At 36.2% G+C, this 27,648-nt stretch overlaps 1 protein-coding gene across 3 annotated transcripts in view; it reads right to left on the minus strand.

Moving 5' to 3' along the window:
• The window catches only part of GSK3B (glycogen synthase kinase 3 beta), a 214,438-nt gene that overhangs the window by 81,931 nt on the left and 104,859 nt on the right, over positions 1-27,648 (minus strand). For all 3 annotated transcript variants that reach the window (XM_082712162.1, XM_082712161.1, XM_082712163.1), the window contains exons 3-4: positions 27,474-27,557; positions 7,012-7,122 (exon numbers count right to left, since the gene is read on the minus strand). In XM_082712162.1, the coding sequence (XP_082568288.1) occupies positions 7,012-7,122; positions 27,474-27,557 (195 nt within the window). The remainder of the gene's footprint in view (positions 1-7,011; positions 7,123-27,473; positions 27,558-27,648) is intronic.

Consider the following 27,648-nt stretch of genomic DNA (forward strand, 5'->3'; position numbering starts at 1 on the left):
CTGAACAATCTAATAACAATTATAATGACAATAATGTTTCTAATCAGTGATCAAAACTTTAATCAGAATTATGCTGGATAAATTCCTAGCAACTCTTGAGTTCTTTCACAGAAGCTGACATTAGGTACTAAAAATTAAGTAACACCTTCAGAGAGTCTGTACATATTTAAAATTATAGGACATTTAAACTTTAGCTACAGTTAAGCTGAATCTATAAATGGCAACATAATGTTTAATCTGATCATATATATACTTTATAATTTTATATGATATGCGTGCTCCTTTTTCAGTCTATGCCATAATAAGGGTATCCGAAATTAAATAAACAGGTGTTATGGCCAGCAAAATTGAAATCCACAAATGTCTGTGAAAAAATTCACTTGTCAGAAATATGACAAGATATTTTTAATATGAGAGTCATCAAAGTTTAAAAGGTGAAGGTTTCACACTTTAAAATTATATAAGAATTCAATGAAGATCTAGCAATACCTACTTTGCAGCTTCCCCCACTTGGCATTATATACAATAATACAGTTAAAACAGGGGGAGGAGTCAAGATGGCGGAGAAGTAGCAGGCTGAGACTACTTCAGCTAGCAGGAGATCAGCTAGATAGTTTATCTAAAGATTGCAAACACCTGAAAATCCATCGGCAGATCGGAGAGAAGAAGAACAGCAATTCTGGAAACAAAAAAACAACCACTTTCTGAAAGGTAGGACCAGCGGAGAAGTGAATCCAAAGCGACGGGAAGATAGACCCCGGGGGCAGGGGCCGGCTCCCGGCAAGCGGCGGAGCAACAAAGCACAAAATCAGGACTTATAAAAGTCTGTTCCGCTGAAGGACATCGCTCCAGAGGATACCCGGGACAAAGCCCACACGGGGTCAGCGTGGCCTCAGGTCCCGCAGGGTCACAGAAGGATCGGGGGTGTCTGAGTGTCGCAGAGCTTGCGGGTATTGGAACGGGAAAGCCGGCTACAGAGACAGAGCCGACAGTAAGCTCACAGCTCGGTGTAACCTTGAACAGGTCGCAGGCTCGGTGAGCTCGGAGCGCGGCTGGAGGTCAGGCATAAGGGAGTGACTGGGCGCTGTTCTCTGAGGGCGCACTGAGGAGTGCGACCCTGGGCTTTCGGCTCCTCCAGGCCGGAGACCAGGAGGCCGCCATTTCTATTCCCGTCCTCCGGAACTCTACGGAAAGCGCTCAGGGAACAAAAGCTCCTGAAAGCAAACCGGAGCGGATTACTCACCCCGGCCCCTGGTAAGGGCGGTGTAATTCCGCCTGGGGCAGACACTTGAGAATCACTACAACAGGCCCCTCCCCCAGAAGATCAACAAGAAATCCAGCCAAGACCAAGTTCACCTACCAAGGAGTGCGGTTTCAATACCAAGGAGAGCAGCAGAATTCCAGAGGAGGAGAAAGCCAAGCACGGAACTCATGGCTTTTTCCCCGTGATTTTTTTTAGTCTTGCAGTTAATTTAATTTTTTTCTTTTTCATTTTTTGTTTTTTTTTCTCGCCTTCGGGTAAAAAATTTTTTTTAAACTGTTACCTTTTTCTTTTTTAACGATATTTTACTAGTTTATCTAATATATATATATTTTTCTTTTTTATATTTTTCTTAGGTGTTTTCTTTTTTTAAAAATTCTTTTTTTTCCTTTTTTCTTTTTTTTTCTTTTTCTTTCTTTCTTCCTTTTTGAACCTCTTTTTATCCCCTTTCTCCACCCTCACAATTTTGGATCTCTTCTAATTTGGTTAAAGCATATTTTCCTGGGGTTGTTGCCACACTTTTAGTATTTTACTTGCCCCTTCATATACTCTTATATGGACAAAATGAGAAGACGGAAAAACTCAACACAAAAAAAAGAACAAGAGGCAGTACCGAAGGCTAGGGACCGAATCAATACAGACATTGGTAATATGTCAGATCTAGAGTTCAGAATGACAATTCTCAAGGTTCTAGCCGGGCTCGAAAAAGGCATGGAAGATATGAGAGAAACCCTCTCGAGAGATATAAAAGCCCTTTCTAGAGATATAAAAGAACTAAAATCTAACCAAGTTGAAATCAAAAAAGCTATTAATGAGGTGCAATCAAAAATGGAGGCTCTCACTGCTAGGATAAATGAGGCAGAAGTAAGAATTAGTGATATAGAAGACCAAATGACAGAGAATAAAGAAGCTGAGCAAAAGAGGGACAAACAGCTACTGGACCACGAGGGGAGAATTCGAGAGATAAGTGACACCATAAGACGAAACAACATTAGAATGATTGGGATTCCAGAAGAAGAAGAAAGAGAGAGGGGAGCAGAAGGTATACTGGAGAGAATTATTGGGGAGAATTTCCCCAATATGGCAAAGGGAACGAGCATCAAAATTCAGGAGGTTCAGAGAACGCCCCTCAAAATCAATAAGAATAGGCCCACACCCCGTCACCTAATAGTAAAATTTACAAGTCTCAGTGACAAAGAGAAAATCCTGAAAGCAGCCAAGGAAAAGAAGTCTGCAACATACAATGGTAAAAATATTAGATTGGCAGCTGACTTATCCACAGAGACCTGGCAGGCCAGAAAGAGCTGGCATGATATTTTCAGAGCACTAAACGAGAAAAACATGCAGCCAAGAATACTATATCCAGCTAGGCTATCATTAAAAATAGAAGGAGAGATTAAAAGCTTCCAGGACAAACAAAAACTGAAAGAATTTGCAAACACCATACCAGCTCTACAGGAAATATTGAAAGGGGTCCTCTAAGCAAAGAGAGAGCCTACAAGTGTTAGATCAGTACGGAACAGAGACAATATTCAGTAACAGTCACCTTACAGGCAATACAATGGCACTAAATTCATATCTCTCAATAGTTACCCTGAATGTTAATGGGCTAAACGCCCCTGTCAAAAGACACAGGCTATCAGAATAGATTAAAAAAACAAAACCGATCTATATGTTGCCTCCAAGAAACTCATTTTAAGCCCGAAGACACCTCCAGATTTAAAGTGAGGGGGTGGAAAAGAATTTACCATGCTAATGGACATCAGAAGAAAGCAGGAGTGGCAATCCTTATATCAGATCAATTAGATTTTAAGCCAAAGACTATAATAAGAGATGAGGAAGGACACTATATCATACTCAAAGGGTCTGTCCAACAAGAAGATTTAACAATTTTAAATATCTATGCCCCCAACGAGGGAGCAGCCAACTGTATAAACCAATTAATAACAAAATCAAAGAAACACATCAACAATAATACAATAATAGTAGGGGACTTTAACACTCACCTCACTGAAATGGACAGATCATCCAAGCAAAAGATAAGCAAGGAAATAAAGGCCTTAAACGACACACTGGACCAGATGGACATCACAGATATATTCAGAACATTCCATCCCAAAGCAACAGAATACACATTCTTCTCTAGTGCACATGGAACATTCTCCAGAATAGATCACATCCTCGGTCCTAAATCGGGACTCAACTGGTATCAAAAGATTGGGATCATTCCCTGCATATTTTCAGACCACAATGCTCTAAAGCTAGAACTCAACCACAAAAGGAAGTTTGAAAAGACCCCAAATACATGGAGACTAAACAGCATCCTTCTAAAGAATGAATGGGTCAACCGGGAAATTAAAGAAGAATTGAAAAAAATCATGGAAACAAATGATAATGAAAATACAACGGTTCAAAATCTGTGGGACACAACAAAGGCAGTCCTGAGAGGAAAATATATAGCAGTACAAGCCTTTCTCAAGAAACAAGAAAGGTCTCAGGTACACAACCTAACCCTACACCTAAAGGAGCTGGAGAAAGAACAAGAAAGAAACCCTAAGCCCAGCAGGAGAAGAGAAATCATAAAGATCAGAGCAGAAATCAATGAAATAGAAACCAAAAAAACAATAGAACAAATCAACGAAAGTAGGAGCTGGTTCTTTGAAAGAATTAATAAAATTGATAAACCCCTGGCCCGACTTATCAAAAAGAAAAGAGAAAGGACCCAAATAAATAAAATCATGAATGAAAGAGGAGAGATCACAACTAACACCAAAGAAATACAAACTATTATAAGAACATACTATGAGCAACTCTACGCCAACAAATTTGACAATCTGGAAGAAATGGATGTATTCCTAGAAACATATATACTACCACAACTGAACCAGGAAGAAATAGAAAGCCTGAACAGACCCATAACCAGTAAGGAGATTGAAACAGTCATTAAAATCTCCAAACAAACAAAAGCCCAGGGCCAGACGGCTTCCCGGGGGAATTCTACCAAACATTTAAAGAAGAACTAATTCCTATTCTCCTGAAACTGTTCCAAAAAACAGAAATGGAAGGAAAACTTCCAAACTCATTTTATGAGGCCAGCATCACCTTGATCCCAAAACCAGACAAGGATCCCACCAAAAAAGAGAGCTATAGACCAATATCCTTGATGAACACAGATGCGAAAATACTCAACAAAATACTAGACAATAGGATTCAACAGTAAATTAAAAAGATTATTCACCATGACCAAGTGGGATTTATTCCAGGGCTGCAGGGTTGGTTCAACATCCACAAATCAGTCAATGTGATACAACACATCAATAAAAGAAAGAACAAGAACCATATGATACTCTCAATAGATGCTGAAAAAGCATTTGACAAAGTACAGCATCCCTTCCTGATCAACTCTTCAAAGTGTAGGGACAGAGGGCACATACCTCAATATCATCAAAGCCATCTATGAAAAACCCACCGCAAATATCCTTCTCAATGGAGAAAAACTGAAAGCTTTTCCGCTAAGGTCAGGAACACGGCAGGGATGTCCATTATCACCACTGCTATTCAACAAAGTACTAGAGGTCCTAACCTCAGCAATCAGACAACAAAAGGAAATTAAAGGCATCCAAATCGGCAAAGAAGAAGTCAAATTATCACTCTTCGCAGATGATATGATACTATATGTGGAAAACCCAAAAGACTCCACTCCAAAACTGCTAGAACTTATACAGGAATTCAGTAAAGTGTCAGGATATAAAATCAATGCACAGAAATCAGTTGGAGTTCTCTACACCAACAGCAAGACAGAAGAAAGAGAAATTAAGGGGTCAATCCCATTTACAATTGCACCCAAAACCATAAGATACCTAGGAATAAACCTAACCAAAGAGACACAGAATCTATACTCAGAAAACTATAAAGTACTCATGAAAGAAATTGAGATAGACACAAAGAAATGGAAAAATGTTCCATGCTCCTGGATTGGAAGAATAAATATTGTGAAAATGTCTATGCTACCTAAAGCAATCTACACATTTAATGCAATTCCTATCAAAGTACCATCCATCTTTTTCAAAGAAATGGAACAAATAATTCTAAAATTTATATGGAACCAGAAAAGACCTCGAATAGCCAAAGGGATATTGAAAAAGAAAGCCAACGTTGGTGGCATCACAATTCCGGACTTCAAGCTCTATTACAAAGCTGTCATCATCAAGACAGCATGGTACTAGCACAAAAACAGACACATAGATCAATGAAACAGAATAGAGAGCCCAGAAATAGACCCTCAACTCTATGGTCAACTAATCTTCGACAAAGCAGGACAGAATGTTCAATGGAAAAAAGACAGCCTCTTCAATAAATGGTGCTGGGAAAATTGAACAGCCACATGCAGAAAAATGAAATTGGACTATTTCCTTACACCACACACAAAAATAGACTCAAAATGGATGAAGGACCCCAATGTGCGAAAGGAATCCATCAAAATCCTAGAGGAGAACACAGGCAGCAACCTCTTCGACCTCAGCCGCAGCAACATCTTCCTAGGAACATCGCCAAAGGCAAGGGAAGCAAGGGCAAAAATGAACTATTAGGATTTCATCAAGATCAAAAGCTTTTGCACAGCAAAGGAAACAGTTAACAAAACTAAAAGACAACTGACAGAATGGGAGAAGATATTTGCAAACGACATATCAGATAAAGGACTAGCGTCCAGAATCTATAAAGAACTTAGCAAATTCAACACCCAAAGAACAAATAATCCAATCAAGAAATGGGCAGAGGACATGAACAGACATTTCTGCAAAGAAGACATCCAGATGGCCAACAGACTCATGAAAAAGTGCTCCATATCACTCGGCATCAGGGAAATACAAATCAAAACCACAATGAGATATCACCTCACACCAGTCAGAATGGCTAAAATCAACAAGTCAGGAAATGACAGATGCTGGCGAGGATGCGGAGAAAGGGGAACTCTCCTACACTGTTGGTGGGAATGCAAGCTGGTGCAACCACTCTGGAAAACAGCATGGAGGTTCCTCAAAATGTTGAAAATAGAACTGCCCTATGACCCAGCAATTGCACTATTGGGTATTTACCCTAAAGATACAAACGTAGTGATCCAAAGGGGCACGTGCACCCGAATGTTTATAGCAGCAATGTCCACAATGGCCAAACTATGGAAAGAACCTAGATGTCCATCAACAGATGAATGGATCAAGAAGATGTGGTATATATACACAATGGAATACTATGCAGCCATCAAAAGAAATGAAATCTTGCCATTTGTGACGACATGGATGGAACTAGAGCGTATCATGCTTAGTGAAATAAGTCAAGCAGAGAAAGACAACTATCATATGATCTCCCTGATATGAGGAAGTGGTGATGCAACATGGGGGCTTAAGTGGGTAGGAGAAGAATCAATGAAACAAGATGGGATTGGGAGGGAGACAAACCATAAGTGACTCTTAATCTCACAAAACAAACTGAGGGTTGCTGGGGGGAGGGGGTTTGGTTGGGAGAAGGGGGTGGGATTATGGACATTGGGGAGGGTATGTGCTTTGGTGAGTGCTGTGAAGTGTGTAAACCTGGTGATTCACAGACCTGTACCCCTGGGGATAAAAATATATGTTTATAAAAAATTAAAAGTAAAAAAAAGAAAAACAACAAAAAAAAAAAACATAGCCAGCACTTTCCTTGGCTCATATTAAGTACTTTTTAAAATGGGAAATTGCTCCATTTTTACATACCTTGACATAGATCACAGGGAGCGTCTGTTTGGCTCGACTATAGTGTCTGGCAACTCTGTATACTGTTTCCGGAACATAGTCCAGCACCAGATTAAGATAGACTTCATCCTTCTGAAAGAGTTCATTAAAAACAGAGAAAACAAAATTAGAAACTAGTATTTTATATACTCAGAGCAAAATCTCTATACATTTACTCAGATTTTTTTTACTTTTACTTATTCACACTTTTAAGATTCATGCATTCAATTCTAATTATACTAAAGTAATTCAGAATATAGTCATACAGTAAAAACAAGTCTACTGTACCTTTTTACTAACAATTTCATGGTAAAAAATAATAGCCATTTCAATACTGCTAAGATTTTTAATTATATTTAAAGTATTATTTTGTAGTAAGATTTTAGAGCATATCACTTGTCACAAAATTTCCTATTTTCTAGTTTGAGAATCAGTGCCCTTTTATCCTATCAGGAAGCTGTCATGGTAGTAGAGTGAGTGCTAAATTAGCAGCAAAGATTTCTAGCTTTTGCTCGGCTACTAACTAATGTATACTAACTAATGCAACACTTAATCTCTCTAGGCTTCAGTTCCTTCAACTAAAATATGAAAAATTGGACTAGATGTTCTTCACAATTTCTCTACAACCTCTACAAAGAAGATTCTATGGTTATCTGATAGTCTATAATTAGTAAAATAATCACTTGTCTTATACAAGTATCTGAAATAAAAAGTAATTTATAATGCAGCAAGTTACCATACTCACAAGTGTATATTGCAGGTCCTATCTTTAAACATCCTTTCTCAGCAGCCTAAAGACACCAATCCAAGATCAGTAGATAGAAAGAAAGGAATTCCAACTAAGTACCAAGCAGGAAAGAGGAACAGAGTGCTACCTCTACTCTCTTCATGTGAACAATATCAGATGGGTAAAATGAAGCAGAAAACAAAGTTGAGAATCACTGTGTTCAAATCTAGAAATGGCTGCTGAAGGGGAAAATCTGTAGATAAACAAATTTTCACAATCTGAAATCAATGTTACCTACCAAAACGAAGTAAAGAATTTCAGTTTTCAGCATTTACTGAGCATTTTCTACATGTCAGTAGCCACTGTAAAGGAAGTAAAGGTGGAGGCATAAAAGAGACAACATTTAAATGGAGTATGAAAGGAGCATTTAAGGCGTAGAAAAACTATGAAGGCATAGGAAAACAAGATGTGGGGTCAATGAAAAACAGCAGAGCTCAGGAAACAGTTTAGTGAGACAATGTGCCATCAACTCTACTACCTTTTCATTATCCCTCACTCTTCCACGTTCTCCTCTCTTCTCTCCATATCCAGCTTACATCACAAGGTCTACTATCACCCTCATTCTCTAACACGCGGTCAGTAAACAACAGCAAAGGCCTGCTGCCTATTTTTATAAATAAAGTTTTATAGGAACATAGCAATGTTCATTCATATAAGTATTTTCTATAGCTGCTCTGGGGCAGAGCTGAGTATATAACTGAGACTATAGCCTGCAAAACCAAAAATATTTACTATCTGGCCCTTTATGAAAAAGTGTGCCAAGTCTGCTCTAATATATATCCTTTTCTTACACCAGACCTGTTTGATAAACCACAAACCTGGTTAAATCCAGCTACCCATTTATTCCATGCCTGCACCCAAACTGCTGAACATGGCTACAAAGAAATCTAAAACTGTGCTGCTTGGTTTCACAGTAAATTCATCATCAAGAAATTCAATTGGCCCAGCAATTACATATTTGCCTAGTCCTTTCACTTTTCCCAAATACTTGATTTCTTCTTTCTAATACCTGTCTTCCCATCCTCACCCTCAGCTGATGACCTGGCCTGCACCATTACATGTGCCCACCTACAGCATCCAACCCCATATGCTCCTATTTCCCTTCTCTAACTAGTGATAAAGTGACTAATATCCTTGTAAAGGCAAACCTTCTACATGTCCCCCCCCCCACCTAGACTAACCTCAATGAGTGATAAGATTTTTGTCCGTTTTGTTCATCATTCTTCTCCACCTAGAATACTGCCTACCACATAGTTGGTACTCAATAAATATCTGCTGAATGAATTAAGCACAAAAGCAATGAATACTATTTAAAAATTAGGATGGCAGTCATACACATCTGCTTTAACTCAAACAGCACTGTGAAAAGCAGGTATGGAGGTTGGGGGGAAGAGGGAAGTTGAGAGTGAAAGCAGTGTGAGCTTCTAGAAACGTCCTACAGGTATCCAAGACCTAGACTAGCGTTTAGACAATAAGGACTGAAAGAAAATGGAGGTTAGGAGAGGCAGGTATATTGGCTACCTAAACATGAGAGTAATAGAGAACCTCCTGAAGCAAAGAAATTGGGATTAATTAAACAGTCTCTAAACCTGGGCGACTAGGCAGGTAATGGAACAAGGAAAGCGTAAAGAGGAAAAAAAGGTGTGAAGGAAAAGTTTTAACTTTGATTTAATGGAGGATCTCAGATTTCAGAACATTTTAGGTGGATATGTTCCACAGATAGCTGGAAATGCAGGTCAAGTCAAAACTCAAAAAAAGAGAATGGAGTATGTCTAGAGATTTAGACAGTAGCTAAAACTATGAGCACAGCCTCACTCAACTAAGAAGTAGGGGTACAATAAGAGAGTGAGAAGAGACTCGGAGTGTAATCCTAGAAAACATTAACCTCAAGGAAATTACATTAGGGGACAACTTTGTAAAGACTAAGAAACAGAACTAAGAGGCATTAAAAAGCAAAGAAATTTCAATAATGATGAGATGTGGAACAGCAAGGTGTTTCACTGGCAGGAGAGATAAGGACTGAAAGGTTGTTAGTATCATGGTTCAGTGATGGTCCTGGAAAGAGCAGTTTCAGACCATGGTGCCAGAAGCAACCAACACTAAGATCAAGAGTAAGCAGATGGTAGGTGAGGAAGAGATTGCAACTAATTTAGTTTGTTCTTACAAAATCCACTGTGGTGAAAGTAAAAAGCAAGCCCGGTAGCCCAGAGGCAAAATAGAGAGAGGTTGTAGAGAAATTGTTGATGTGCTTTTCATTTGTATTTTTTAAATGGCTAAATGATAACCCAAACTTATTGTAGGCTGAGTGGATAAGGACAGAATAAAAGGATGGAATAAAGTGATAAGAAAGGAAAGAAAAGGGATAACTGATAAAACAATGTTCTAGAACATCATGAGAAATGAGAAACGAGAACACAGAGTACCATTCAGTGCAATTAAAAGGCAAAGTTAGCATTAGTCAAACAAAACATGGAAGGCCAAACTCTGATAGCACAAGTTCTGTGACCACAAGGAAGTTACTTAACTTCTTTCTGACTCAGTTTCCTATAAAACCACACTAACAATGGCATCTACTTTAAGCCTATCTTGAGATTATAATAATATACAAAAAGCTCTTTAAGCGCATTACCTGGCAAATTATAAAGATTTAAATGTTCACTATTGTCATGTTTAGGAGGACATGATACCACATTTTTCTTCCTATATATCTAAAATAAATGATTAGGTTAGAAAGAATTCTAAGTTAAGTAAGTGTATGTCTGATAACCCTCCTTCTTGTAAAATAAGAAATAAGGTCATATGTATAACTAAAGGCAGCAAAAGCAAGAGAAGAACATTTGAGAGATCAAGATTTAGACAAGAAGTTCTAAGTGAAGATGAGGTCTACTAAAAGGAATACATAAATAGAATACCAAACTAGTACCACAAGAATATGTAGAGAATTGAAGGAATGGTGAGTCTTGGGTTTCAGAAAGATCATTAACACAGATGTTGAAAATCAAGAAACGTGATTTTAATAAATCATTTGACAAAGTTAATCATGATATATTTATGAATAACCTGAGGGTATATATAGCACTGTATTATATATAATTTAATTCATTTGCTAAACAATGACACCAAAAGCGAAGAATAAAAATATGAAAACATAAATGTCAAATTCAAGGAAGGTTTCTAGATGTAGGACTACAAGCTCTGTCCTTTTCTTGTCCCAATCAGTATTTTCATAAATGATTTAATATATTAGAGGTTGCAAAAGCAAACACCTTCAATGAATGGCTAAGCAACAGAATGTAAATGTGTGAAGCCAAAATGTGTAATGCAGTAAGGGGTAGTGGTTGATAAATCAGATAGACAATATAAAACATAACTAGAAGCATCCTAATTCACAGAAATACTAACAGAATGTGCTAGCCAAATAAAACACACCAGGGGATGAATCTGGCAGTCAGTTTATAATTTTTGACTTTCACATCATCACCAAAGATTGACACAAATCTACGAATGGCTTAAAATGGAAGACCAAATAAGAATTTAAAGACCTCTAATAGTCTGGAAAGCTAAGCTAAACCTACAATATAATACAAAACCCTGTGATTAAATTCAAAGTACCAATTTATTATGTAGAGTGACAGGTAGACTTGACAGTAACTCAGCTAGAAAATAAATGAGAGGTATAACTGAGGAGAACTCAAAAGGCAATCAACATTGAGACACGCTTAATGAAAAAATGCAATGTTAGGTTACAGATAAAGTACTATGTTCAGATCAGTAAAGATAATTCTACTCTTCTTTTGCACAGTTAAGGCTTCATGTGATGTACTGATGATACCCATTTTTAGGCAATGTATTTTATTCATAACATTAACAAAGCAGAATACATCAGAGGAAGGTCAAAGAAACCAGGTCTGCTATAGGTTGAATGTTCTAAAATACTATCCTATGAGAAATATGGGGGCTTAAATTATACTTAGACTACTACTTTGCAGAGTAACATAAATCTCTGCTCATAGATACTTTGTTGTAGTTTTTTTTAAAGATTTTATTTATTTATTTGACAGACAGAGATCACAAGTAGGCAGAGAGGCAGGCAAAGAGAGAGGAGGAAGCAGGCTCCCTGCTGAGTAGAGAGCCCGATGCAGGGCTCCATCCCAGGACCCTGGGATCAGGACCTGAGCGGAAGGTAAAGGCTTTAACCCACTGAGCCACCCAGGCGCCCCTAGATACTTTGTCTATTCACTCCATTTATCACCAAAAATTTCCAATTTCTTTAGAACCACAGAGGAAGTCTGTACATTTTGTAAGTATAGTATAAATGACCATATGCATTTAAAAGCCATCACTTTGGGGACACCTGGGTGGCTCAGTCAGTTAAATGCCTGCCTTAGGCTCAGATCATGATCTCAGGGTCCTGAGATTGAGCTCCACATTGGGCTCTGCCCTCAGCAGGGATTCGACTTCTCTCTTTCCCTCATTCATGCTCTCTCTCTCTGAAATAAATAAATAAAATCTTTGGGGGGGGGGAAGGAAATTTCCAAAAAACTGCATGATATCCAATTTAGGAAGTACTTCTCTCAGTGGTTCAGTTATTCCTACTTATCACTTCTATTAATAAACTACTCCCTAACTGCTCATAACCACTCCTTTATGAACTTCACTCTAAAGTCATTCATTCAGGAAGAAATTTAAATGACAAAATTTCGATCACACCTAATGACAACTAAACAAGAACTGGGAAAAGTCCATCCTACATTTGGAAAACAGATAGTACTATGATGTTCTTATCCTCAGATGATTTTTGAAGTCAAGGAAACAAAATTACTGGAGGCTGCAGTTCTAAGTAGAATCATGCTATGATTCTAAAAATTTGATGGGATGTGAAGTGACATATAATGGAACCCAATAATAAGACATTCAACCAAGTATCATGATAGCCCAGGATTCTCCGCAGAATTGAGTTAGGGAACTTGGACTAACAAAAAACTCCAACAAACAAAAAACAAAAAAACTTGAAAATGGATCTGTTTTCTCCAATGTTGTGTGCCAGGTTGGCTAGAGATGGGAATAACACTGACAAAGTGGGTGTGGTTGAAAGAAAGAGAAATATTCTTTTGCTTAGGAGAAGTGGGGTGGGAAAGGAGGATAAACACTTGGAATACAACAAGATTATGGTAAGCTTTATCCTCATCTAACACCATTAACACAAAGTAAACACCAAACTATCAAGTTTAAAAAACAAAACAAAACAAAAAAACAACAACCAAAAAAACCCATAAATCTACCAGAAGAAATCATGAATGTGTTTATAATCCTGGAGGACAAAATATCTATTATAAGCTATTAAGGAAAATGATGCCAAGTTAGATCACACAAAAATGTAAAACTTTTACACTAGTTTCTGAAAAAATAACAAAAAAAACAGAACCAAATTATTAAAAGACAGCATTTTGGTCTTCCAAAAAGTATTAGAATTAACGAATTCAGTAAAGTTGCAGGGCTATAAGATTAATATGCAGAAATGTTGCATTTCTATATGTTAATGATGAAGTAGCAGAAAGAGAAATTAAGAAAACAAACCCATTTATACTTGTATCAAAAAGAGTAAGATACCTAGGAATAAATTTAACCAAGGAGGTAAAAGACATGTACTCTGGAGGTAAAAGACATCCTTTTACCAAGGAGGTAAAAGACATAAAACTTTGATAAAAGAAATTAAAGATGACACAAACAAATGGAAAGACAGACCATGCTCAGGGACCGGAAGAATGAATATTGTTAAAATGTCTATGCTACTCAAAGCAATTCACAGATTCACTGCAATTTCTATCAAAGCACCAACAGTATTTTTTTCACAGAACTAAAAGAAATAATAATCCTAACATTTTTATGGAACCACAAAATATCCCAAATAGCCAAAGCAATTTTGATAAAGAAGAACAAAGCTGAAGGTATCAGAATCCCAGATTTCAAACTGTACTACAAAGCTATAATAAAACAGTAGGATACTGATATAAAAATAAACACATAAATCAATGGTTTAAAAAAACGGAGCCCAGAAATAAACCTACCCTTACATGGTCAATTAATCTATGATGAAGGAAGTAAGAATATACAATGGGGAAAAAATTCTCTTCAATAAATGGTGCTGGGAAACATGGACATGGAAAAGAATGAAACCAAACCACTGTCTTACATAAACCACCAAATTCCTAAAAGAAAACATAGGCAATACATTCTTGGACATCAGCCTGAGCAAAATTTTTCTGGATCCATCTCCTCAGGCAAGGGAAACAATAACAAAAATAAACAACTGGCCTAGAAAACCATCAACAAAATGAAAAGACAGTGAATGGAAGAAGATACTTTCAAATGATCTGAGAAGGGGTTAATATCCCAAATATATAAAGAACTCATACAATGTAACACCAAAAAAACCCAAATAATCCAATTAAAAATATGCAAAAGACCTGAACATTTTTCCAAAGAAGATATACAGATGGCCTACAGGCACAGGAAAAGATGCTCAACATCACTAACCAGCAGGGAAATGCAAATCAAAACCACAATGAGGTATCACCTCACATCATCAGTATCAAAAAGACAAGAAATAACAAGTGTTGGCAAGGATGTGGAGAAAAGGGAATCCTCATGCACTGTTGGTGAGAATGTAAACTGGTGCAACCACTGTGGAAAACAGTATGGAGATTCCTCAAAAAATTAAAACTAGAATGGCCATAAAATCCGGCAACTCCATTTCTGGGTATTTACTTGAAGAAAATGAAAACACAAATCTGAAAAGATATATGTACCCCTCTGTTTATTGCAGCAGTATTTACCGCAGCCAGGATATGGAAGCAACCTAAGTGTCTATCAGTAGATGAATGGATAAAGAAGATGTAGTATATATATATACAATGGAATATTTCTCAGTCTTAAAAAAAAGGAATGAAATCTTGCCATTCATGACAACATGGAAAATATTAAGCAAAGTGAATAAGTCAGACTGAGAAAGACAAATACTGTATGATTTCACTTAATTAAAAATCAAAAGAAATGAACAAACAAAACAGAAACAGACTCATAAAGAGAGACAAACTGATGGTTGCCAGAGAGGAGGGAAATGGGGGGACAGGTGAAATAGATGAAGGGGAAGAGGATGTACAAACTTCAGCTTTAGAATAGCTTACAGTACTGTAATAACTCTGTGTGGTGACAGGTGTAGTGAGCATGTTATGATGGATGTAACTGTCGAGTCACTAAATTGTACAATAAAACTAATATAACATTTTATGTCAACTATAATTTAAAAAATTTGACAATTTAGCAAAAATATTTCTGCTTACATATGACAAAGGACTAATTTTTGTTTAAGATACAAACAGCTCATTAATTATGATCTAAGTCAATAATAAAAAACTAACATTCCAATAGAAAAAACTGCAAAGGGACATAAACAAATGGCCAATAATGGTCCTACCAATGGGGAATAAGAATTAAGATATGCAACCCCATTCATAATTAAAGATAGATAATAAAAATAACAATGAGCCACCACTGTTCACCTATCAAATTAGAAAAGAAAATTCAATCTAAGAAAACTAGGGTTTGGAACAGGTTTGCATCAACACACACTTTTGGATAAAACCCAAACTCTTAGAACCTTTTGGGAAATCAATGGGCTAATAATATATTCATCCCAAAGCTAAGACATACAGACATCCAACTCAACTCAGCAATGCCATTTCAAGGAATCATGTGTATGACAATGTATGTCTGTTTATGTGCATACACAAAGACTATTGAATTTGTGGGGAGCAAGAAATTTAAAATAATCTACCTTCTTAGGTACGGGCTGTGTACAGTGACTTCCTTTCAGAGGATAGAGCATGGAAAGGGAGTTTGGTAGGGGAAGTAACTTTACAGTGGAGAAAAATGAAAAATATTAGGTCAGCCAGGTGATTTAAGGTTAGTAACAACAGCTACAGTTGTGCTGATACTATGTCCCCTTGATACGATGTGATGACATGGCACTGTGGACTTTTTCAAAATAACCAGTTTATTATGAGATAAATATTAAACAAACCCCGGTAGTGAGGCAGCCTATCAGTACTCCTCAAAACTGTCAAGGTCAGCAAAAACAAGGAAGCCTGAGAAATTGCCAGTCAAGAGGAGCCTAACAGACATAGTAACTAAATGTAATGTGGTAGCCTAACTGGGATGATGGAAGAAAAAAAAGACATTAGATAAAAACTAAGGAAATCTAAATAAACTATGGAATTTATTAGTAGTAATGTAACAATACTGACTTATTAACTGTAATAAACATAACCTTACTTACATATTAACAGTAGGAGAAAATTGGGTGCAGTATCTATGCTGTATTATAATATTTTGGGGAAAAGAGGGGCAACATGGTCCAAAATAATATTATTACAATAATGTAATAATATTAATTAATAATAATTAATAATATTAAATATAATAATTAATATTATTACATTAACATGGGATATATGTGCTCATATATGCATACAGAAATTTACCTCTAAGGAGAGGGATTTGAGGATTTAATGATCAGGGTAAAGAAGACTTTATTTTTATCTACTTTCCTGTATTATTTCAATTTTTATACAATATGCATTATAATAATATTTTAGTAATACTAAAATAACATAAAAACAAGGTGGTAACTGATATTCAGAATAAAGTCCTAGATTCACATCTTTAAGCAAACAGTTATCAAACTTGGTGTTATAACATTTATAAGTCATGAAGAGGTCTTGATAAAAGAATTTTGCATTACCTATGTATTCATTCTCTAGGTCATACTCTCACTGAACATGTCAGCATTTCATCAGCAAAATGTTCATACAGAATGAATATACACAACTTTAAATAATAATTCAACAATTTTAATTAAGAAACAAATGAGTTATTTAGGAAATCTCTCTATTTCAGTAAATAAAATTCTCTGCTGTCAGCTATTTTCAGAAAGGAAGGTGAAAGAGAGAAGGAAAGGAATGAAGGAGAGTTGTATTTTGTATACTAGACCACATATACACTTAGCTATAACTTTGCACAGCATTTCTATATGTATATCATCTCTGTACTTGAGATTTCATTTAATTAAAAAAATAACAACAAATAATCCTGTTCATTTAGGGGAGCTGACCTTGATCTAAACAATCACTTAAGAACCCACTTCCAACCCCAGCCTCACCTCCACTACTATCCCCATACTCCTATACATTATGTACCAGAAATTTCAAAATACTTGTATTTCTTCTATACAGACTATGTTGTCTAACCTCACCAAGTCTTTCAAACATCCTGTACATCTTTTTTTTTTTTTTTTAAGATTTATTTATTTGAGGGAGAGAGAACACAAACTGGGGGGATTGGGGCATGGGAGAAGCAGACTCCCCGCCATGCAGGGAGCCTGAAGAGGGGTTTGATTCTGGGACCCCATTTTGATTTGAGCTGAAGGCAGACCCTTAACCTACTGAGCCACCCAGGTGCCTCTGAATATCCTGCACTTCTAAATTAACACACACCTATTTATTTATCTATCTAAAGAGCTCCTCCTTCAAACCCTGAATAAGTATCACTTCTCCTATGTAATTCCTTTGCTGAATTACTTTTCTTTATAGTACTTCTGTTCATATTCCAAATAATGGTTTCTCCATGTGTCATTCTACAGTATATTTCTTTTCCTGTCCTTTTCAAATTGATTTAGGCAGACGTTATACTTTGTCTTATACCTAAAACACTATATACAGTATCAGTAAACTGAAATGAATTTCAAGAATTCAGAAAGAGTAGATGATTGGAAGAATACAGACTTTATAAATGGAGAGGCTACATTTGAAATTGGCTCCTGTGTTTGGTTACTAACTATTCAACCTTGAGCAAATTCTTTAATTTAAAATTCTAAAATTTAAAACTTATAATAAAATAGTACTATTACCTACCTTGTAGCACCAAGATGACTAAATGAGAAAAGTACATAATGTGCACAGAAAAAACCACTTATATGTGTAAGATTTAACAAAAAATTTAGTGTTTTTAATCATGATTTAAGACATTATATAGTAATCTCTATAGTAATCAAAAGAATATCTCTAAGAATATGAATCTGATAAACCATATATCATTTATTTGGTGTTTTTAAGTATCTATTTTAGTATATGTTTTATAATGTATTAGTACAATGGTACAAATTCATTGTGCTTACTTAAAATTTATTTACTGATGGAGTAAACAAAACAAAAGACAATCAGCATGTGTTCAATTAGTACTTTTCAGTCTATTCCTCTACAATACAAAATGCACCCACTATAGCTGGAAGTCTCAGCTATAGCTGAGTCTCAGCGTAACAGCTTCACTAAGCTGTTCATAAAATGTAGAAAGTAAGTGGGGAGCAGAGCTTCTGGAATGGCAGAGTAGAGAGCATAGAGGATCTCCTCAGTAGAACAAATATTTAACTGGTAAAATGATTAAAAAACAATCATTTAAAGGATCTGGTAATTTTTTTAAGGGCATACAGCAAATGAAGAAACAAATCTCGGTGAGAACAGCAAGAGTCTGTGGCATTTTAGTGAACCTGCTCCCTTACCCTGATAACCTACTTCCATGTCTGGGAAGCTCTACTCGGTAGGTCTACTGGGTAGCTTCCTCTCCTCTCAGCTCTAGTCTGGGGCTATGGTTTCACCCCAGGAGGGCAGGCTGTGTCCCAAGATGCAAAAGATCTATTCCAGTTGGGCAGGGCCAAGAGGATTGTGTTCCCCTTTCCTCATCCAGTCTCCAAAAGTAAGTCAGAAGCTCTACGCCAGGCATAGCAGGCTGGGGACCTGAGTCTCACCTTTAACTTGCTCTTAGTGTAGAGCACCCAATGTTGGGAGTGGCAAGGTGTGAAGAACAAGGGCTGTCACTGCCTATCCTCCATTGCCCACTCATAAAGTGGGGGTGTTACTCTGGAAAAAGTGAGTCTTCACACTGAGTTCTAGCACAGTAAAATAGGGATTCTGTCCAGGGAAAGAGAGGCTAGCTCTGCCTACAGAGACCAATTTTTTTCATGACACAGTAGAGAAAATGCCATGCCTATGGGCATTGTCTAAAAACAATGGAGATCCTTGTGGAGGTTGGGTAGGTCCCTGACAGAAGCAAACAGGCAAGGCACCAGAAGTTGAAGAAAAACAAGAAAAGACACAGCCAAAAAGAGCCTACTTGGCAACAGTCATCTCTGGAGGTCATTAAGAATATAAACAGGTACTAGGTTGTGCAGGATGTGGGGGGAGACGTGAAACATTACCCAGGTTGCACACAGATACATCAACACACAGTAAAAGCATTAATGGCACAAGGGATTTACAAGCAACCTCAAATCAAACACTGAACCATAAGCTACTCTGACCCAAAAGCAACTTCCAAGAAATAAAATCACATTCAGAAAGAAAGTAAATGCCCAAGCCTGCACCTTCTCAGAGGCAATCAGGGGGGAAATTCTAAACTACTAGTATCTGGTTTGATCTGTGGCAAATATAGACTCCTTGAACTGAGAAGTGGCACCCAGGTCACTTACACATCCAATGGTAAAGGATAAAAATATAACTAGCTAAGGGAACTCAAAGCACAACCTTGACCATAAGTGACTCTAAAAAGATATCAAATCAAGACTCTTCTCTTAAGAAACTAGAAAATAACGGGCAAAATAAACTCACAGTGAAATGTAGTATGGAAACAATAAAGAGAACATAACAGAAATAAGTGAATTACAGAATAGAAAAGAAATTAACAACAACAACAAAAAAAACCAATGAAACCAAAAGTTGATTCATTAAAAAAAAAAAACAACTAAAGAAAATTGACAAACCTTTGTAGCACTAGACTGACGAAGGTAAAGAAAAAGACTCAAATGGTGAAAATAAGAAATGAAAAAAGGGACATAACAAATGGTCTTATAGAAATAAAAAAAATTAAGAGAAAAGTATGAAAAACTTTTTGTCAATAAGTAAGATAGCTTAGATAAGAAGAACAAAATACCAAAATGGACAAGAGAAAAAATAGAAAATGTAAATATACCTACTGCAAGTAAAGAAACTGAATTAGTAATTTTAAAACTTCCCACAGAAAGTGCCCAGGAACATAGATGGTTTCACTGGAGAAATCTACCAAACTTTCAAAGAAGAATTAATACCAGTTCCTCATAAAAACCTTAAAAAAAATACGTGTGTGTGTGTGCGCGCGCGCGCGCGCGCATGTGTGTGTATAAAATGATTATACACCATGACCAAATAGGATAAATTTATCATTTCAGAAACGCCAGTAGGTTTTAGCATTCAAAAAATTAATGTAAATCACTGTAGTAATAGAATAAAGGACAAAAAAAATACGATCATTTCAAAAGATGGAGAGATAAGGAGCATTTGACAAAAGTCACCATTTCATGAAATGCTAAACAAACTAGGAATAAAAGTGATCCCCCTTAAATGACACCTACGAAAAACCCACAGCTAACATCATATTTAAAAAGAAAGACTAGATACTTTTTCCCCTCTAAAATCAAGAACAAAATAAGGATTTCTGCTTTCATCTCTTCTCAACTTTGCCCTGGAGGTTCTAGCTGGGGCGGAGACAAGAAAAAGAAAATAAAAGGCATCCAAGACATTATATTTTGATAAAAAGGTCAGCTCATCAACTAGATTTAACTATTATACATATGTAATGTACCAACAACAGAATTTCAAATATAAAAAGCAAAAACTGACAGAATTGAAGAAATAAACAATTCTACAATAGTTGGAGACTTTAATACACACTTTCAATAATGGACAGCACATCTAGATAAAAAGGCAATAAGGAAATAAAAGATCTGAACATTATAAACCAAAAGGATATCTATCAACCTATCTATCTACCTTTACATCCCAAAAGAGAGAATACACATTATTCTCAAGTGCACATAAGATGTTATCCAGAATAGGCCATATATTATGCAACAATGAATTTAAAAGGAATGAAATCATATGAAGTATCTTTCCCTACCGTAATAGAATGAAACTAGAAATCAGTAACAAAAAGAAAAAAATTACAAATGTGTAGAAAATAAGTATCACTCTAAACAAGCAACAGGACAAAGAGAAAATTAAGCAACACCCTCTGGAAAAAGAAACATTAGAATACACTTGCGATACATGAAAACAAAAATCCAACATACCACCCTCTGAGTGCTATCTTCACTGCACTCAGTGGGAAATCTAGCACTGTAAATGCCTGCATTAAGACAGAAGATTTCAAGTCAATAACCTAACTTCACATCCTGAAGAACTCTAAAAGAACAGGAAACTAAACCTAAAGCTAGCTAAAGGAAGGAAATAATATAGACCAGAAACAAATAAAACAGAGACAAACAAAACAGAAAACAAAACAAACAAACAAAAAAAACAGAAAACACCTAAGAAAATCAAAAGTTTGCTCTTTGAAAAGCTAAAAAAAACTGACAAACCTTTAGCTAGACTGCCAAAAAAGATACAAAAAACTAACATCAGAACTGAACATGAGGATATTACTATTGACCTTACAGAAATAAAAAGGACCATAGCAGAATACTATGAACGAATGTGTGCCAACAAATTAGCCTAAATGAAATCAGTAAATTCAAGGAAACACACCAAATATTAAACTAACTCAAGACAAAATATAAAAACCTCAACAAACCTATATAAGAAGTAAAGAATGCATCGATCAGTAATCCGAGAACTTCCCAAAAAGTAAAGTCTGAGACCAGACGGTTTCAATGGTAAATTCTAACAAACCCATAAAGAATTAACAATTCTTCACAAACTCATCCCCCCAAAACTGGAAGAGTTTAAGTGTTTAGTTAATGCCTGGCGTACAGTAAGCATCACACAGTTTTGGCTATTATCACTACTACTACTATTATTGTCCTGAAACAAAAGCTATTTATTCTTTTCTAAAAATTCTCCAAAGTAGACACTATACAACCTCTCTTTGTTTAGCAATTATTATTGAGATACTTTTAAATGCTATGTGTCTAATACACTGATCCTGCAGAAAAGGACATTCTACACTAAATAGTACAGCATACTATATAGACCCTGGAGAAAGATTGCCGGGAATGGACTCCTAATGTTGCCACTCAGTAGCTGTATGACTCAGGTAGCTTACTTAACTGCAAGTGCCTCAGTTTCTTCAATAAAATGGGGGATAATAACAGTACCTATTCTTCACTGGGTGGCTATAAGGTTTAAGGGAGTTATAAAGTACATGTAAAGTGCTAAGAGCAATATCTGAGGCATAGTAAGTACAATATATATTTGCAACTATTAAATTATAATTTGGAAAGGAGGAAGTTAATGTTTATTAAGTGTTAATTATATGCCAAGTGCTACGATCAAGCACCTAAACATTATACTTTTTTCTTACAAAATCCTTACTATACAGATGAGAAGGGGAAAAAGGCTTAGAAAGGTAAATATCTTGCCTAGTTACACTGCTATCAAGTGGCAGAACTGGGATGTAAACCCCGTTACAAAGCCAGAGTTTTTTAATTTTCAGAATAGATTCATCCCTACCCTTTCCTCTCCAGGGCTAGTGACAAACAGGCATAATAAAGCTCAGCACTCTTCTCTTTGATCCCAGAAGCAGTGGTAGAATCCTTTCCTTCTATACACAGCTCTCTACACAGTTACTATCAATAGAGCAAAGTTGGTATGAAGAATGAAATCAATTTGTCATCCTTGCTATTTAAACTGCCTCTCATACAAGTAGAGGGAAAGATTTTTTTTAAGGAAGGCTATTTCTTTATTATTCAAATTACCAATCTATGATTTTACCAATCTAATATTTTACAGGTAAAATATTTTCACATGTAAGGTTACTTACAGAAATTTTTCTAAAAAAAAAAAATTTTCAAATAAAATTTGAGTCTCCTATAAAGACACAATGTGGTTTACATACTATGTCTGTCCTTCAGACTCGTAGGGTTCTACAGAGGTGAGATGCAACTCAGGAAAGACAACGTTAGCTGGTCCCATACCCTAGTTTCAACCAAAGCAACTTTGTTTTCTACCTGTTCTTTTTATAGGATAGGGTTCTTCATAAAATTCTATTTAGGAGCAAAGCAGCTTCTACGATCAAATACCGATAATGAAAAAACACAAATTCACGAAAGTATCATAAGCCTAGACTTATAAAACATTAAAAAATCCCCATTTTTGTCTGGTCAAGGACAGAGTGCTACTTCTTCTGAACTAAATCAGAGTTAGTTAAAGCCCACTGAGTAATCTAAAGTATACTGATTGACTACCTGATGCTCTAGTTACTACAGCAAACACTAATAATTCCAACCAGATGACTATGACTAAGACTAATTAAGTCACACCTCTGCTCTTTGTCCTGACTTAATTCACCCTTCTTTCAGTTACTATGGACAGTCTTCTCCCCAGTTATATGCTAAACAATTGCTAAAGAAAACTAGTCTTTCAAATGACAGGGTGGAGCAAAATAAAGACAATTTTACCAAAACAGACATAACCTTTCAATTAAACTGTGGTCAGTGGTGATTGTCTGCCAAATATTGCCGTAATCCTACTCTAACTTCACCCAAAGCTGAAAAGTGCTTATAGATAAAAATTATGAAGTCCTAGGGTAGCACAGTGGAGGAATACTTAGGGAGTATTATGCAGTTCAACAATTCAATGGAATACTGTATAGTCAATAACTACAAATACTATGAGGCAACAAAGAAAGTTTTATGAGATCTTCAAAGTTTATAAGGTTATAAATAATTATTCATGCAACTATACAAATGAAATGAAATAGGAAAGAAAGAAAAGAGGAAAGGAAAGGAAAAGGAAAAAAATGAAAAGAATAGGAAAGGAAAGGACGAGGGAGAGGGGATATTTGAGACCAATAAGGAAAGGAATTTTCCAAAAAGGAAAGGAAAGGAAAGGAAAGGAGAGAAGAGAAGAGAAGAGAAGAGAAGAGAAGAGAAGAGAAGAGAAGGAGGGAAGGAAGAGAACAGAAGTCAAAAGTCAGGATAGTGAGTAAAAAATTTTCTTCTTTAAAATTTTCCAAAAAGGGAGTAATAGAGGCAAAAAAAGAAAGAAAGGAAGACCAAGAAAGAGAATGAAAAAGGCTCAGGACAGATGAGAATCCATACAGACTCAGAAGGATCAGATATTCAAAGAAAGATGGGTAGAAATCCAACAAAAGAGGGGTGAGATTGAAATCCATATAGTAATTAAATGAGAAAGAGACAGACAGACAGACAGGTATCAGAGTTGAAGAGAGGAAAAAAATCTGAGCAGGTGAAACAAACCAAGAGAGGGACAGAACCCCAGAGATGGAAAGACAGAGACCCAGAGCCCAGAGTGAAGGAAGCAGAAACCCAGAAGTAGACAGAGACAAAAGGAACAGAAGAGACTAAGAAAACGGTAGAGAGGGAGAGATGAGGACAACAATAAGAGAGTTAGGAAATGCTTACATATACATCAACCAAGTCTTTCACCCTTATAATCCTGAAACACTGAATTCTTCTCTTTTTCACCCTCACAATTTCTAAAACCGTCTCCCTAATTGCCTGCTCATATCTCCTTTAGGCTTATGTTCTGACCACTGATGTCTTGTCCAGATGTTCCCCTGAGCTCTTTAGCACCCTGAAGAAAAACTCTTCATGGAATACTGAATCCCAGTCTCTTCACAGAGGTTTTTTTTTTTTTTTTTTTTTATTGTTGTTTTTACTGCTTTGTCCTAGACAAAGGACCTACCCAAAGGCACTGGCTTCCTTGCAGTTTTCCCAAATGAAGATTATTCTCACATTCTATGACCAGAAGGCAGTACTTGGCAAACTGTTGGCCCGTTACTGTCCTGGTCTCAAATATCCCCTCTCCCTTGTCCCAGAACTCCGAAGAGTTCTACCATATGGCTACACAACTCTATAGGCCCAACCTTGTCAATACCCTTTCTCTACTTAGCACCCACCCTCCACTGTCAGCTACCACAACCACCTATGAAATCATACATGTATCTGTCTCATGGGGATTTCTATTTGCATGTCCCAGAGACATCTTGAACTATTATTATTTCTTCCTCCAAACTCTTCTTATTTATACACATAGATAGTACATAATGCTTCTGTTAGAAAAAATGCCTACCCAATATAAGACTGTCATATTCAGAGAGAAATCACTTTAAAAATCTGTAAGAATTCCCCAAGATATTTAGATCCTTTTCTAAAAGGCAGTTGTAAGTTCACTCTCAGGACTCTTAAGAGTTAGAACTGATAACTACAAACCTGAGTTCTCAACCTGAGAGCAGAACCTCTCTTCTCATTTGGGGCATATTAATTTACTATCTGGTCTCATGAATGATGTTAGCCCTGCCAGAACAATTCAGAAGAATGGGAGTGGAGATCATGAGTAGGGCAAGAAGAAATCCTCTTTTTGGTGGCTAAAAGATCATGGGAGGTCCTGAACCGGTGTATTTCTGCTTATCTTCAGAAAACCTTCCTTTTTTGTTAAGGAAGAAGGATCATTATCTTCACCACTATATCACAAATTTTCTTTTTTTTTTTTTAATTTTTATTTTTAATGAAGCTATCCAAAACTGAGAAGAACATTTTTTTTCACTTTGGAAAATTTACAAAGCTCAAGAGAAAGTTTCTGAGATAAATAAAACATTAGAAAGTACATTTCTTTTTTATAACAGAGGTTCAGCGTCCTCCTGGTTAATCTCCCTTAATGACTTCTCAATTGCTCTTTATCTGTAAGACCATTTATGATAATAAGCAGCTCTGAGCAGCAGCAGGGAGGGAAATCCATCCTCTGCGGTATACAGATAACAGTCCACTGTCATTCCGGAGGCAGGATTAAGTGAGGGTGAACAAGGCTTTCACCAGACCAAAACCAGATAGGTCAAGTTTGTGATGCTGCCACAAATAGAGCCTTATATTTACAAGTTTGACATTCTTCCTTTTTCTGCTCTTTATTTTCATAAGCATTAAATGACTTAATATTTGTAAAATAACTAAACACAGTGTCTGCTGTATAGGGAAAGCTATATAAATGAAGTAATCATGATAAAATGTTTAAAGGCTTTGTAAGGAGTCCTCTGCAAACCAATCTCCATGTAATCTAGTGGTTCATGGAACAAATAATTCTGACCTTTACTTTCCTCCCTGGGGTATTATAATGTCTAGCATCTAATAACAAAAGTCATGAGGATGCAAAATTCCATTAAAAGAGTGCTGTGAACATAACAGATGGTTCATAATGTTATTTGGAAAGGGACAGGAAAAAATAAAGATGTCAGAATAGATAAGATTAAAGACATAACAGGCAGTTTGCTAGGTTTAAAAAAAAAAAAAAAAAGGTAGCATGAACCTTGTAACTGGCTTTAGAAACAAAAGGGCTCAAATACTTACAAGGGCTTACCCTCCCTAATATAAGCACCTGAGAAACAACAGTCGCTAAGGAGACAATTTGCTAATTATGGTTGCTAAAACATTAGCTATGACTGACACAAACACATTCAAATATTTAACATTTATGTATCCACAGGAGGTATATCACAATTAAGCTTAACACAAAGGAACATTCCCATATTACAGGCTTTGACATGAAAAAAATAACTTCTATTAGGAAATAATCTAAATAAAACTTAATGGAAAATGGTTAAACACTGGTACACTGGGAAATAGTTATATAAAGTAAAAAAAAAAAAAAATACTGTGCTTAGAAATCAAGAGGAATTACAGTATATACCAGAAATCTGAGGTCCAAAATATCAATTTGTCTTCTCCAAAGTCATATTTGTTTAGCCAAAAAGATTAAGTAGTTTATTATTTGCCCTGCCCTCACACCCCAAACCAGTGAAGTAGAAAGTAAGGAAAATATTGAACCTGGGAAGAAAAGAGAGTGAACAGGCAGAATTAAGCAAGTAAAACAGAAGAAACTGATTTTCTGTGCTTCCAAACTCTAGTAAGCACAATGATGTTAGTTATAGTTAATGTCATCATATGAACAGAAAGACCAAAAGGGCCAGGGATGCACAGCACAAAGTCTCCTTTAATTATCCTTCGCTTTCACAAAATTAAATGTGATCATAAATAGTGGCCACTTACAACAAGCTTTGTAATATTACACCTTCCTAACTTTTTCCCTCAGCAAAGATAGGTTAAACTTGCCTCCCAGTGTTTAAGTCTCATTCTAGTCCTACTAAAGTCTTCCTGTTTTCCCTTTTCCTCCAATACTTCCACTTAAAATGACAAAATTTTCCCTCTCTAATAAACAGGTGGAACTATCATGGGGCTCCAGAAGCACCTAAGGAACACAGAAAGTTTAAGATATTATACATATATATAAAGAACTAAAGACAAATATTCAAAAAAGAAAATTCTTAAAAATTCATTCCCTTTTCAATTTCATAACTAATTTCTGATATGACTAATGATATTCAGTGATTATATCTTAAGTTCAGAATCACTAGGGCCTGTGTTTTAGAATTCTTCCATTCAATTAGCAAAACTGTTCTGCTAGTTGGGCTAGGGTGGGAGATGTAGTAGAGAACGATGACTAATTTTAGAAAAATAACAAGTCTATCATAATATTCAGTACACACTTTCTGCAAGACCTACCTTCTCACCACTTGAGTAGAAGAAATAACGCAATCGGACTATGTTACAGTGATCTAGCTTTCTCATGATTTGGAGCTCTCGGTTCTGAAAAGGAAACACATGAAAATATTTTTTAAAGGATAAATAATATTAACCATATTGACTAAGATTCGAAGAACTCATAACATTAAATACT

Source organism: Mustela nivalis (genome assembly GCF_964662115.1).
Source record: "Mustela nivalis genome assembly, chromosome: 1".
NCBI lineage: Eukaryota > Metazoa > Chordata > Mammalia > Carnivora > Mustelidae > Mustela > Mustela nivalis.